At 39.8% G+C, this 15,642-nt stretch overlaps 1 protein-coding gene across 1 annotated transcript in view; it reads right to left on the bottom strand.

Moving 5' to 3' along the window:
- Nucleotides 1-689: 689 nt before the first annotated feature.
- LOC308063406 (macrophage mannose receptor 1-like) overlaps nt 690-15,642 on the bottom strand; it is an 81,093-nt gene continuing 66,140 nt past the window's right edge. The window contains exons 25-30 of the mRNA XM_080386333.1: nt 15,221-15,386; nt 14,173-14,325; nt 9,769-9,885; nt 7,655-7,822; nt 3,186-3,239; nt 690-2,809 (exon numbers count right to left, since the gene is read on the bottom strand). Of these exons, the coding sequence (XP_080242459.1) occupies nt 2,559-2,809; nt 3,186-3,239; nt 7,655-7,822; nt 9,769-9,885; nt 14,173-14,325; nt 15,221-15,386 (909 nt within the window). The 3' untranslated portion in view covers nt 690-2,558. The remainder of the gene's footprint in view (nt 2,810-3,185; nt 3,240-7,654; nt 7,823-9,768; nt 9,886-14,172; nt 14,326-15,220; nt 15,387-15,642) is intronic.

Below are 15,642 nucleotides of genomic sequence, written 5' to 3' on the forward strand. Positions count from 1 at the left end.
CCCCAAGAAATTCTATTTTTTATAATTAGAAGTCTCTAGGTAAAATATTTTTTTTTATATAATTACAAGTCCCTAGGTAAAGTAGGTAAAGGGCTTCCATTTAATCTTATATAAATTAGGTATTGTTTACAGTGTTCACACCTGTTCATTTCTCTATCTTCCATTCAAAAATTCCTGTTAGAATTTGTGTATAAGGTTTCAGTGTTTATCTTCAGCTTACTCCATGCAACTGTAATGATTACCTGTGCTGTAAATGCCACTCTTCCGTGCTTTCTCTTTTTAATGGGAAATTCGCTTCAATTCCATTGCATTGCAATAGGAGGGACAGTAAACCATACAGCTTAAATTTCCTCCTCTTCCGAAAATCTTGCAAGTCTTTTTCACTTACACTCTTTCTAAAATGAGCAGGCCAAGTACAGTCTCAGATTTGGAACCTCCTCTATTTTTCCTGCACCCATTTGGACAAGAGAGCAGAACAGACGCAGCATCTCACAGAAGCAGCTACACCCACTGCCAGCTATTAACTAGCATGGCATTTTTAATTCTCCTCAACTCGAAGATGACGCTGGATTTCAGGCAGTATAAATGCATGAATAGGCCCGGGACTATCCAGGCTCCAGTGGCCAGATTCTCTCCCTGACACTTTTTAGCTGTACGTGTACCTGACAAGTATTGCAAAGAACCAGAAATGAGACATTCCCTCAACCTTTATTTTCTTTCCAATCATACATTTGCATACATACATGCAATTAAATGTTATCTGGAAGAATCACTTGAGGTGCAGACACGGCCTTAAGATTGTGCAGGGCCCCAGAACAGGACTGAACTTCTTTTGGGTAGAGACTGCAGCCAGCGCAGTGAGGCTCGGATTCCAGTTTGGGCCTCTTGACCTTTCACTGTCCCTTTCACATACCTTTCTAGCTGGCAACGCTTCTCCATATCATTGAAACGACATCATCCTTAACATCATTAATCAGTCAGTGAGGAGGCTTCTGGCACATAAGCCCCATCGGGTGGCACGAAGAACCATTAGAGGTACTACTCCTTGAAAAGACATGCTCAAACAACTGTGCATTAAAAATGGAAACAGCAGTAGGAACACAGGCAAGGAAATAACTGGGAGAAAGGGAGCAGAGCCAGAGAAAAGTTTTCACGATAAATTTCCCCATCTTACCTACACACACACGTAATTCAAGATTTTTACTAAATCACTCAGCTGACATTATTGTTTTCATTTTAAGCAGACAATCCTGGGACAGATTCAGGAATATATAGTCAATATATTACTTGATTACTACTTGGAATGTCTCCACAGTTGTACCATCTCCCTTCTAACTTTATCCCATTGCAATGTCTTATATAAAGACTATAAAATGAAAAACTATTTTAAAAAAATCAAAGCTTGTTGCTGTTTATTTCACAAAACAAAATCTGAAACCACAAAATCAAACCTTGCAAACCTTTGTATGCAAGTGAGGCATCATGCATGATTTAAATTTTACAAGATTTACAAAAATTAGGAATATAACCTCCACATTGAGGAATCTAAAATTTCCATAAATGGTAACTGATCTAGCCATTTTAGAAAGGAAATAAAATCAATAGCAACTAATACACCGATAAAGCTAAACTGTTCTTGACTTCTAGCACACATCCCACAAACCTGTGCTACTCAGTGAAAGGCAGTAGGAGAGCAGTACCAACATGTGATCACCGTAACAGCTATCCAGTGCTCCTGTAGACCTCCAGAACACATCTAGGTAATGTTCTCCCCTCTCCTCAGTAGCTGCCATACTGATAAGAAGAAAGTTTTGCCACGACCTTCATCACCTCTCCCAGACAAACCCACTTGTGGCCAGCCAGAACTCTGGCAGTTAACAGCAACCACACTTCTCCATTCCAGAGGCCTGCCCCCAGATTTTACCTGGTTAAATCCTAGAGTGCATAAATACAAGAACTACATACTTGGTTCTCTGTGTTATGTGAAATCGTGGAAACTGAAATTACATCATAAAATTATTTTTTCCCCACGTAGTTCAAAGAGGATGTGCCTAAATACAGACTTGTAATCCAGCAGTTATCCCTGTAGTTAAGTCCCTAGGAATATTTGAAAGATGGTAGAATCAGAGAGGTGTTTGATGAATAGCTTGAAGAATCTGTGCATTAGCATGGTTTGAAATAAATCTGGTACAGAAACTTCAAATCTTGGGAGCCTTCTCAAGCGGATCTAGATACATTTTCCTTCCTTTATCACATCCATTTCTATTGTTCCTTTTAATAATTATTCAATATTGTATCTTTTCTTAAGACCCAAACTCAGCAGTGTGGGTCATCAAATTGTGAGATCTGAAATCTGACACTTTATACAATGGTTACAATATAAAGTAATTGCTGTATATAACATCACACACACACTGAAACCGGCTACTGCAGTATTTGCACATGAGAAAATAGCTTTGGCTTAATTCTAATTGCATAATTTTATTAAAACAAGGCACATTTTACTTTATTACATTACATTTTACATTACATATTACATTACATTCCATTTTATTACATTACAGTGTTGCATGTTCGTTCCGTTCTATGTTGGTCACAAGATCCTTTGTGTCACTAGTTCCAGGAACTGCATCACTATTAAAATACAAATTGTTCTCAAAGCTGTCATTTGTTGACAACCGATTCTTTCTTCTCTTGTAGAACAGATAGCCAGCAAGGCCACTTCCAACTAGGATGAGGATGACAACAATAACTACAACACCTGTTTTACCATGGTTCAGAGTAGGAGCCTTCTCGTTCTTTGTCATCGCTGAAAACATACAAAGAAATCAAGAGGATGCTACATACTCTGTCTGATTACTGAAAACAATTTCTTTAGAAAGCATGATGTTTCAAGAAGTGTTCCATTTGTTTCAAAATAATGAGAGACAAAGGTAGCCACATAAAAGTATTAGATTTTAAAAAGCTAACATTGTATGCTATATCACAAATTATTATTTTTTAAAGTCTGCATTTATTTGGATACCGAAAGGAGTATAACTTATTCTACAAGGAAATAATATGCTCCTAGGAAACAGATATGGTAGTCAGGCATACCAGAAAATGTAAGAAAGAGACACGATACAGAATATGATTTGTCCTGTTTATGATCTAGTTTTTGTCTACTTGAAAGAAAATATTCTTACCCTTTGTAGGCATTTCAGTTGGTGGCATTTCAGCTGCTGGTGGCACTTCAGTTGCTGGCATTTCAAAACAGTGAAAAAGAATTATGTTACCATATTACTCTGTAATTTATTTCTATATTATTTATTTCTATATTTTGAAAATACCCAAAATCATATTCAGAGAAATATATGGTAAAACATACCACGAAATACTGAAAACACTTGGGGTTAGTTCACACAAAGCTATAGACACCAATCAAAAGGCATAGCACAACAGCTTATTCTGTTCTGGTCTCATATGTAGTTATTTACATAAACCAGTAAAAAAGAAGCATCATCAAAGAGCCCCACAGAGACAGATCCTGACATCAGCGTAAAACCACGAGAAAACCTACACAGCATCTTCAGGCCAGAGATGATCAAACCTAATCCTTAATACAATTACAAATTCTTGAGTACTTATCTTACATAAGCATAGCAGATGTAATAAATTTGGTTTGCAAACAGACTTTAATGGCCTACTTACACAGATAATTGAAATCACTCATGAACTCCAAAGTGTCTTCGCACATATCACATTCAAACTAAAATGTTTGTAGCTCATTCAAAATTTAATATCTGGGCCACAAAATCTTGTGGGAAAACTGGGCCACTGTTTAAGATGAAGATCCATATTTTGCCATGTGGACATAAAAGCAGCCTATAGCTAAATCTTGAATCAATGCATCAATGCATTGCATTCACTCCCACTGTCCACGTCGCTGACAAAGATGTTAAAGAATGCCAGTCCCAGTACTGACCCCTGAGGAACACCACTCATCACTGGTTTCTGCTTGGACATCAAGCTGTTGACCACAACTCCCTGAGTGAAACCATCCAGCCAATTCCTTATCCACCAAGTGGTCCATCCATCAAATCCACATCTCTCCAATTCAGAGACAAGGACGTCATGCAGGACAGTGTCAAATGCTTTGTGCAAGTCCAGATAGATTACATTAGTCATTCTTCCCTTATCCACCAATTCTGTAACCCTGTTGTAGAAGGTCACCAGATTTGTCAGGAACAATTTTCCATTAGTGAATCTGTTGGCTGTCACCAATCACCTTATTTTCCATATGCCTTAGCATAGTTTCCCGGAGGATCTGCTCCTTGACCTTGCCAGGCACAGCGGTGAGACTGACTGGCCTGTAGTTCTCCGGGTCTCCCTTTTTTCCCTTTTTAAAAATGGGGGTTGTGTTTCCTCTTTCCAGTCAGTGGAAACTTCATTGGACTGTCCCAGCTTCTCAAACATGACAGATAGTAGCTTAGCAACTTCATCCACCAGTTCCCTCAGGACCTATGGATGCACCTCACCAGGTCCCTTGGTTCCTTAGATGGTCTCAAACCTGATCTTCTCCTACAATGGGTGATTCTTCATTCTCCCAGTCCCTGTCTTTGCCTTTTGCGATTTGGGTGGTGTGGCTGGAGCACTTGCCAGTGAAGACTGAGGCAAAAAAGTCATTGCATACCTCAGCCTTTATACCTCAGGTAACCAGGTCTCCCGTTTCCTTCCAGAGAGGGCCCGCCTCTTCCCTATCTTCCTTTTATCACTGATGTACTTACAGAAGCTTTTTTTTTCTTGTTCGTGATGTCCCCGGGCAGATTTAATTCTGTCAGGGCTTTAGCTTTCCTAACCTGATCCCTGGCAGCTCAGACAATTTCTCTGTATTCCTCCCAGGCTCCCTGTCCTTGCTGCCACCCTCTGTAGGCTTCCTTTTTCTGTCTAAGTTTGTCCAGGAGCTTCTTGTTCATCTGTGCAGCCTCTGGCATTTTTGCCTGACTTTGTCTTTGTTGGGATGCCTCGCTCCTGAGCATGGAGGAGGTGATCCTTGAATATTAACCAGCTTTCTTGGGCCCCTCTTCCCTCCAGGGCTTTATCCCATGGTACCCTATCAAGCAGATCCCTGAAGAGGCCAAAGTCAGCTCTCATGAAGTCCAGGGCAGTGAGCTTGCTGTGTGCCCTCCTCACTGCCCTAAGGATCTTGCACTCTGCCCTTTAATGGTCACTGCAGCCAAGGATGCCCTTGAGCTTCACATTCTCCACCAGCCCCTCTTCGTTGATGAAACCAAGGTCCAGCACAGCACCTCTCCTTGTTGGTTCCTCTATCACTCGGAGAAAGAATTTATCATTAACACATTCCAGGAACCTCCTGGATTGCTTATGCCCTGCTGTGTTGTTCCTCCAACACATATCAGCGTGGCTGAAGTCCCCATGAGGACCAGGGCTTGTGAATGTCAGCCCACTCCTATCTGTTTATAGAGTCTGTCATCTGCTCGGTCTTCCTCGTCAGGTGGCCTGTTAGCTAGCATACCTCCACTATAATGTCACCTGTCCCTGCCCTCCCTGCAATCGTGACCCATAAGCTCACAGTCATCTCCTCATCCATCCCCAGATGGAGCTCCATGCACTCCAGCTGGTCATTGAGATAGGGGGAGACAACCCCTCATCACTTCCCCTGCCCATCCTTCCCAAAAAGCCTGCATCCTTCATTCCAACACTCCAGTCATAGGAGCCATCTCACCATGTCTCCCTGATGCCAATAAGATCATAGCCCTGCCGACACACACATGTCTAAACTCCTCTTGTTTATTCCCCATCCTGTATGTGTTTGCATAGAGGCATTTAAGTTGGGTCCCTGGTAAACTGACTTCCTGGTTGGAATGGCTGGAATTCCTTTGTGCTGCTCTTCAGGTGCTCTCCTGCTGACCTGTGATCCCTCTCCAGGCTCTAGACATCTACTGCTGACACTGACATCAAACTGGTAGGAGTGGGATGGATGGAGGTTCTCCTCCTCCTAGCATATACCTAGTCACTATTTGTAGCACAATCAACTAGCACCCGACGAACTGCTGAACAGTCCTTTAGAGTACCTCCTTACTTACGAAATAAAGTTAGATTTTTTTATGGAATAGACCTGTTACAGGATTTCAAACTACTATGGTAAAAATTACCTCAATAAATGGAACAGAAAATAGCATCTATTCTACGGGAAGACTTCAGTCACAGTTTTGCATTCACAGTCTCTTCAGAAAACACCAAACATAAGCCATAGCAAGCACAAGTAAGTAAATTCATGCTTCAAACACCCTATTTATTAGGCTATAGCTATTTAATACTTTTTTCAATTCTGTAAATGGAGCACTATCACAGTTTTGCAAAACTGTGCCAAGCCAAGTTGCATTTCTACAAACAGTGTAGGACTCAACTGTGTCCTGTAATTGAGTGAGCAGCTATATAGTCCTTGCCTTGATGCTGACATTTGGCTGACTCCATGGCATTCCAGCACAGGAGACTGGACTGGCTGAAGCCAATTGTAGAAAAAGTAACTAGTTTTCATCTGCTGCAGCTCTTTGAAATGGCTCAGTATCAAAACTGAATGCCAGTAGCAGCATAAACAGAATTGAATGGTTGGAAAGGAGAGGTGGTCAGTGAATTTTTACACTTGTTACCTACATCTATGACTATTCTGGAGAGAGAATGAAAATAAAGTGCCTTTTTGTTTGCCAATCACAATATAAAAAGACAGGTAAGTAGACTCTGAATGGCTGGTTATATCTGACAGTTCAGCAGTATTTCCTGTAAAAGATACAGTCATCATTACAAGCAGCTGATAAAGTAAGAATAACTGCATGAGAGTAAATTTATAGAAAGTATAGCAGAATTTCTCTCGTTTCCAGTCTTGTAGAGGAAGTGGGCAGATTTCAGCTAGTACACGCATTCCACTCTTCTCAGTAAACATTAGTAAGAGATTTTGATATTGCAATACAAGCTGGAAAAAATTATTAGGATGACTTTTAGGAACACATATGCACTAGATGTCCTTACTGTCAAATCTGCACATTCAGTTATTTCAGGACACTTTCAGTTTCTCACATTCAGAGTATATTTGCTTTGCACATCCAGACTATGCTATTTGCTTTGCTTTTCATACTCTCAAAACAGAACATAGGCTCAAAAAGTCCAAACCTGTTCATTAATTCAAAATTCACAGAAACACTACTTCATACTCAGAAAACGCATGCACATGAGACTGCCAGAGGGAAATAAGCAAAGAGTACTCCTTGGACTGAGCAGAGGGGATACACTAGGGAATGTGTTTTCAAATAGATGAGACAAATTTGTGTATGCAGGACACAGTACTAACACTGATTATCCAACAATTACTGATACAGAGCAGGCAAACTTGTTAAGTGTACACACCAGGTACAGTTAAGACAGTCACACAATTCTTTTAAAACAGATCTGAAGGGACTTGAGCACTGGTCAAAAGTTCTACTTTCTAACAAGAGTTATTCTATCTTTTCGTAGGCACGCAAATTTGTATTCCTTGGTGTTTATAAGAGCTCAAAACACTCAGCTAAAAAGTACTGTGTATAATGGCCATCTATTAATACTGGCACACAAGGAACAAACTGCATACATAAAACAAATTCATAAATGCAGCACTTACTTTTTGGCTTTTTACAAACATAGCCTTTGTAGGAAGAGCAGTAGATATTATTCCAGTACCCAGAGTTTGCATACATTTCAACACAGTGCTCATTTTGTTGAGGGGAAGGTTCTCCTACATTCCAGTTGACAAAATTCACTGCAGTGTTGTCTAGCCACAGCCATTCTCCTAATTGGAAAGACATTGAACATGGAAAAACACGATAGTATTCATTTCCATCTTGACACCTGCTCCACATGTACTGCCTTCCTCAGAAACCTACTTGTGGCTACTCTTGGAGACAGACCACAAGACTACTTAGGTTTCTGGTCTGACACACCATGTTGCCCTTAAGTTTTTATGCAAATAATGTATCATCAAATTTGGAAAATGGCAGGCCAATCTGGCTTGTGACGTTATAAAGGCAAGGAAGTTTGAAGAAGTATCTCCCACAATTTATTGCAATGGTTCAGTGTCAATTATTTATTGAGGCTATAGAAATTACTGATGTCAAAACATAATTTGTCTTCACCAGCATGCCCTTTATTTCAGTAATTTGTAGGGAGCTTTTGTATTATTCTTTTCGAAGTCCCCACTGAAGTCTTTCTAAGCCCAATTTTATTCCATATGTTTTCCAGTTTCTGCTCCTTTCCACTGACTTTTTTTTCTTTTTCTGACAATTCACTGACAATTTTTCTTTTTAAAGATCTACTTCAAAAATCTCGTGATCAGTGTCATTGAAATACACTCACTGTTGTTCAACTATGCTAGAACTTTCTGTCTCTTCCTTCCTGTTCCTTTTTTTTTTTCTTTCTTTTAATAGTGTTATTTATTTAGACTAAGTGTTCCCCTTGTGACTCTTAAGTGGTACTCAAGTAAATTCTTAGACTCTGCATGAAAACTGTGTTTTGATTTCTTATAAGATTCTTCATATTTTGCTTTTTGCTTTGTTTTTTGGTGTTTGTTTTTAATACCTGCTACCCTTTGTTTCAGGGCATGGCATCTGGATACAATCGCTTTTCCAAAGATATGAAATGTAGTTATGTGGTTATGCTGAAATCACTATAATCACTACCTACTAATATGACATGTACTTGCTGAAGCAACTCTTGTGTTTATGATCACTGTAAGAAGTGTATTGTTCTGTACCTGCTCTAGAACCACTTTAAAAAACACTTTATGTGTCCGTTAACCTTTTCTTTATGTGTTTTGCTTATAAATCATCATTCCCTTCAAATTCTTTCCTCCTCTACGGAAAACTTTTCCTTTTCCTGGTTTAGTTCAAGTAATGTAATTGAATACTTGTCTTCTCCACAGCTAGTTTGACACGGAAGAGTCGAGCAGGCATTTATAAAAAAACCCTCCAAACCCAAGGAAACCCCACTCCAAATCACCTGAACAATCCTAAAGTCCTGTCTCTGACATTGTTATACTGGAACTTTTAGCCTGAAAAGCACAAGACTGAAGCAACTTCTAGGTCTATTGTAAAGACAGAAATATCCATATAATTGAATACTAACTGTGTTAATGAAAAAGCAATAATTAGTAAATGCAAGAGTTAATTAAAGCGGTCTATTGCCTGTTCTCTCTTACCTTACCTTCCTTACAGTGAGGCAGAAAACAGAAAAACCTGTGATACACAATTCTGAAGACACAAACAATTCTAGCTTCAAAGTGAAGATGTTCTGAGGGCAAGCTGTAACTAAAGATGGTTGACTAGTCATTCCTGGATAGTGATTCCAAAACCTAGAGGTAATGTTAGCTACATTATTCTCTAGCTCAAAAATTGGAGTATCTCAATGACAAGCTCATCAACCCAGGGTGTCTCCACATTTGAGAAGAACCACTTGACTTGGGTTCAACTCCCAGCATGGTCCTATTTGTAGTTTACTATATGCACGTTTGTACCTTCCTTTGTTGTGAATTATTTTTCTTGCTTTAAGATGAATTTTCTGTGCCTGGTCTTTCTGTTATATATTGCTTGATTACAACTGAGCAGCTTCCCCTGTGATGATAATATATTGCCTTTTCTAATTTCACTTTTTATGTATTCAGAAGTATAATGTGAAATTTTCAACATGTCAAACAGTTTGTGACAATTATTCACGAAACAAAAAGCTGTCAAAAGAAATTACCATCCACATTTCTGTACATTCCTGTCCAAAAAGTTGATGTTTTCCCTTCAAGTGGTTCAATGGTATATGCCAGAAAGTTGGCTTCTGCTGAGTCTTCAACTGATACCAAAGACGCACCTGGAAGATACAGAGAAGAAAAAAAAATCTCTTTGAGACATAAGTTTCACAGTGGAAAGCATTCTCATTGTCCTGTCAAATGTCAGTCTTATTTTTGCCACTTAATTTTGCCCAATTCCAGAGTTTAAAGTTAAAACAGAAACTAACTTTGGAATATCTTATATGAAGGACTGTAGCATTGTTGTTGATGTATTTCTTATCATTCCCATGACATTGCACTAGCATTTTGTGTGTTGCCTCATCCATTGGGAAACGGCAACATAACCTAAGAACAACTCCAGGCAAAATACAACAGGCCAATAATGGTAACCAGTATAAATTTCTATTGGAGCGTTACTATTAAAAACAAAACAACAACAACAACAACAACACACACAAAAAAACCCACCCAGCACTCTAAAAAAAAATTTAAAAAATATTTTTTTAGTAAAAAGTATGTATAACTTCAGTCTGTCCACAATATAACTTTGCACATTGATAATTAAATGTTTTCTGAGCCTTTGTATAGCTCATGCATCTGAAGCACAGTCCTTAGTGTAACTCCTTAATCAGGTCTTTTTTATTTTCCTACATTCTCTTTGTAGCCATCAGAGAAAGAATGATCATCTTGGTCATCTGTTGCCCAGTTAGTGTAGCACACTGTTAGTCATCCACATACAACACTTGGTATTCTGCCATGATTCACTCTGTATGACGCTCTAGCAGTCAAGGAGTCACAGCATGGAGCCAGCAGACAGAATGAGCTACATGGCTTTGTATGGAATGGCATTAAACACTGGAGAAAGAGCATCTTCAGTTGTCTTTAGTGTGGGCTTGTGTCCAGTCAATAGGTATGGAGCAATAGCTGGTTTTGGCACTTGACTGTTTTGATTTGGCCATTGAATTTTTGAAGGTATTTTTTCTCAGGTAAGGAAGGCACAGTTACAGAGAATGAAAATATAAAAGTAATTTGAATCACTGCTGAGCTACTGACAAATTCTACTATGGTTCAGAATTCTACTATAGGTAAGATGTAATTGGATAACATCCAACTGCAAACAAAACCCAGAGTGCAAGCAGGGACAGCAGAATATAAAAGAACATGAAATGTTCCTCTTTTTTCACTGCGATCTTTACGTTTTTCTAGTTGTTCCTCTTCTGCGGAACAGTATCAGATGTTTGGTTACTGATAGGCTGTGTGATAAAAAGCTTTACTGCACATCCACAAAGGAGCTGAGTGAAACAATAGCAGATGGGGGACCCCTTCCTTGGCTACTCATAGGCCCATGACAAGAGCCATCAGCTCATCAAAGGCCAATCTCCACAAGCCCAGAGGGGTAAAGACGCACAGTGACAGGGCAAGAACCCAAATTATGGACTCGGAGGATATGACATCCTGTTCAGGCCCCTCCTAGGGTTGCAATAGGACATCCTCAGCCCTTGTGTCCAGATATGAAACCCATCAAGAAAAGTCAACATCAGAATACCTTTCAGACTGAGGGGACTTACTGCCTAGAGGTATGGGACACAATGAGATACAGAAGAGCATTTCAAGATTGCACAAGACTTATTATGACATGTTCAGGGCAAGATCCGAAGACAGGGAAAGGGATGGACCTAGATGATTGACGAAGAACAAATATGGGAAAATAAAGGGACAAGGGGATAAAAAGACTGGTCACGTGTAAACAGTTTTCTGGTCAGTACGGTTGTCTAGCCATACCCTGTACCTGATCTGGGCAGACAGTCTTGTCTTCTTATTAACCCTATTTCTAACTATTTTCATGGGTGAAGGACTCTTCACTCTGTGTGCATGTGTGTTCATGGGGGTCTAAGTACCAGCAACTCTAGTGGGACCATGAGTCAGAGACTCTTGTGTCTGTGGTGCCAACAACTGGAGCAAGTGCAGTTAAGACAAATAAGCGTGTAATCGCTAGGGAACATCAAGTCAGCCCAGCCAGCAAGTAGGTGAGCCAACTCTGTGTGTGCATCACCAAGGGTGAGACCACAAGTTGAGCTGGTTATCAGAGGAACCAGGGGACTCCCAGCCAGCTGCTGAAGGGAGCTTAAGGGCTGAAGATCTCTAAAGGTGACTCCTGCTGGTATGTGTGCATTTCTAAGGGTGAAACCAAGGAGCCGGTGGCTGCTGGGAGACCAAGGAAGGTTCAGATAGCTCTGCATGTGTGTGCCGCTGTGTATCTCTACAGGTGAGACCATGGGGGATTGACTACTGGAGGGACCAGTGTGAGTGTGTAGCAGGGACAGGGTTTGTATCAGCAACAGGAGCCAGGCCGATGGCCATGGGGGCTCCTATTTCCAGGTTCCAGCAACTGAGGAATAGATCCATGGGGCAGCTACTGGGCAAACTGAGTGTCTGAGTCCAGCTGCTGGAGGGATTCACGTTGTATTTATGTACATATTCCCACTAACAGACCTTCACCTTGATCAGCTGGAGAGTGGAACAACATAAGGGTGTTGGTGCAGGCTGTGTTCATGTGAATGCTCTGTGTTTCTGTCTGTGCTGATCTGTGTGGCCAGCCATTAATGTATGTATAGCTGTGTCGTATCTGTGTGTACATCTACAGGGAACACACAGATCTCAGCCTTGTCATTGCTTGGACTTGGGAGCATAGAGCCATGGTAACGTTGCTTCTGCTGTGCTGCTGGATTCAGCCTACCCTAACAATTATGATGAAAAATTAAGGTTAGAATTGAAGGGAAGGGGATGTCAGTGACATGAAGTCTTAACCATACTAGTATTCAAATTTTAAATTCCACTTAATGCCAGTCCTTTACCACACACGCTGAAACAAATGGTCAGTGTCTTTTATCAGGAATCTTAGTTTTACAGAAAAATGCAATTCTGATGTAACTGGAGATTCCAGCAACAAAGACGTGTGGACAACCTGAGTCAGTGAGCGGAGGCACCTGCCATTACATGCAACATCATTATTCAATTCCTCTCAAACTTCACCTTGAAACTCTTTCATTTATTTGCCACACTCTTCTTACTGAAAGTCTGTTTCAGAAACTCAGTCCTCCAAAAAAAAGAAATGTTATCTAATCTCTTGCACAAGCTTATTCAAAATTACAATCATTCCACTCTAAAGCAGAGAACTGCAGGTAACAGATAACAGCTGTTAGGCACACAGCTGTCAAGGTCCTTTTCACTGTTCCTAACTAAGAACATTCGCTGCAGCTTTCAAAGACTGACCATCTGTCATGTCAACTAAAGAACTCAGAAGACTGTATGGAAATGGCTCACACTGTAACAATTGTCAGAGTCTTAAAGGCTGAGCTACAGCAGGAGTTTTCTATTGTGGAGACTTTTCTATATTTAAAAGTATATTATCAATACCTTTATCCAAATGTCAGACAAAGCTGACGTGGAGAATATAGTAAGATTTAAAGAACATATAACAAAACTTGAATCTTCCCTCAAAAATACTAGTTTCTCAAACTAGAGCTGGCAACAAACTAGGTCATGAGAATCCAAGAATGAAACTGAGAACGAGCAGAAAGAGTGAGAATTTTCCTACCCAGCTCTAGGTGACTATATTTGGCATGGGTTTCACTGGTAGGTTTACAATCAGTGGAGAGCTAATCAACCCAATTAGTGGAGTTTAGGGGTCAATCCACCTGACCAAATGTCAATATATACTTCCAGTGAAGAAGAATCTGTATTCAGTTCCACGGACAGCATGAACAAGATCTCTGCATACTCTAATTGAAGGTTAGACACCTAAGTCACATTGCCACCAATGCTATAGACATAGCTTTGTCTCTAGCAGACAGACAGAAATGGAGCATAATGAATCTTTCACTTTCCCAGAAAAAGAAGTTGCAAGAATGAAACAACACAACCACCCCATTTTATGAATATATTGTCCAGCCTAGAGAGCTGTAGCTTTCAATCCAGTGGCATAAAACTGCAACAATCAAGAGGCAAATTAGATCAGAAATACAAAAGATATAAAACGTCCTTAAAGTAAGATTCAGTGACTGCTGCAGATGAGGCTGACTACCTCCTAGCAGGATCAAAGGGCAAAGTTCCTGCTTTTGTGTTCTCCACTCCAGGACACACAGCTCCTCTAATGCCTGGTCCCCCATACAAGAAAGACAGTGTGTGCCACTGGTAGACAGCTGTTTGCCATCTTCTCCCAAATTAAGGTAATAATTGGATGCAATCGTCGTGTCCAACACTTGGACCATCCTTGAAATCACAAAACTACACAGCACATGTTCAGTTTTCCACAGAGAAGAAAAACAGATCAAAAGATGTGCTCTTCGCTTAAGGAGTGTACTTACCTAGTCGAAGACATTCTAAAGATGCCTGGGCCCAGTTCCTTGTAGATGAAGATTCAATGTAGTAGCAATGACCTCGGAAAGGGATCCAAGACTTGTGTCCTTCTGATTCAGGGCACTTTCCTGGAAGCTGAGGGGGCTCGGTGGGAGCTTGAACTGTTTAAAAAAAATATTTAAGATGAGGCACAAAATTTAAAGAAATCTTATAGATTCTTTTATCATTAATAGATTATTTTAACCAACTGCTGGAAAACTCACTCAGGTCTTAAAAAAGTGTAAACATGGTAGTTTATACTGCTTAGTACAACACAATAATGGAAAAAAGCCCTAAATCTATGAACAAAAGGTACTGCAACTGCAGTCTTAAGAAATCTAATTTAGCAAAGAATACAAGTATATTTTTATCTTTTAACACATTAAGTTCACCTCAACTCTTTACTCACAAATGTATTTTCATACCTGATTGCTTTGCTGAATTAGGGCCCATATGAACTTGGTCATACGGGCTGTGACCTAGTATCATGGAATGCAAAAGACATTATCTGATGATAGTAACAGGAGTTTTGGGTCAAAAACATGAAAGAAGGCAGCCTAAAGAAGTATCCTTAAACATTCCAATACCACCTGTACTTTGTTATTCAGTTATAAAAGGAAAACCTGGAAAGTTGTCATGAGTAAACATTCCTTATGGGCTGGTCATTCAGCTCTTCCCCCTTCAACACCATACTCATGTGACTAGTATCTAACATTCATTGCCTTTCGATTTTTGAGGGTTTGGGTCTTGCATGCTTTCACAGTATCAGAATAAATAGAGTAATGTGAGTCTTAAGTTTTGCAAAATATATCACACATTATTACTGTAAAGTGATGGCTATTCACAGTCACGCTAGCTCTTTCTTAATATGTTTTGGCCCTAATTTTAAAGCAGCTTTCATCTGTTTAGCTCTTGAAATAAAAAACAGCATCTAAGTACATATCAGCAGACGATCCAGCCCAACGAACTCTAAAGAGATAATCATAGTAATTACAGTGGTTAGATGGAAGTTCTTACCATCAGGTTTTTTGCAAACAGAGAAGTAACTTTCATTGCAGGATCCTGTCTTCCAGGTTCCAGCAATGTCTAGATAGACACAGCCTATTTTCTGCTTTGGCTCCCCTTCAGCCCATTTAGTATACTTCATTCTCCAGTTATCAATCCATTCATAACGGCCATTGGTCTAAGAACAAAACAAATGAACCAGAATGATTAAACTCTAATCATTAACCATCCCTTCATCAGTCAAATGTCTGTCTATGCAGCACCTATCCTAAAAGGTTTTTTTAGAAATCAATAACAAAAACAAATAGCTCAAACTTTTAAATGTATGTGGCAACAAGCAGCTATTCATTGAGAAATGCAGCAGCACAACAAATGCTTTTCACTAAAAGGAAATGCAGAATAAGTGACACTGAATTAATTTTGAATGTAACAAA

This window comes from Falco punctatus, assembly GCF_963210335.1.
Source record: "Falco punctatus genome assembly, chromosome: 4".
Lineage (NCBI taxonomy): Eukaryota > Metazoa > Chordata > Aves > Falconiformes > Falconidae > Falco > Falco punctatus.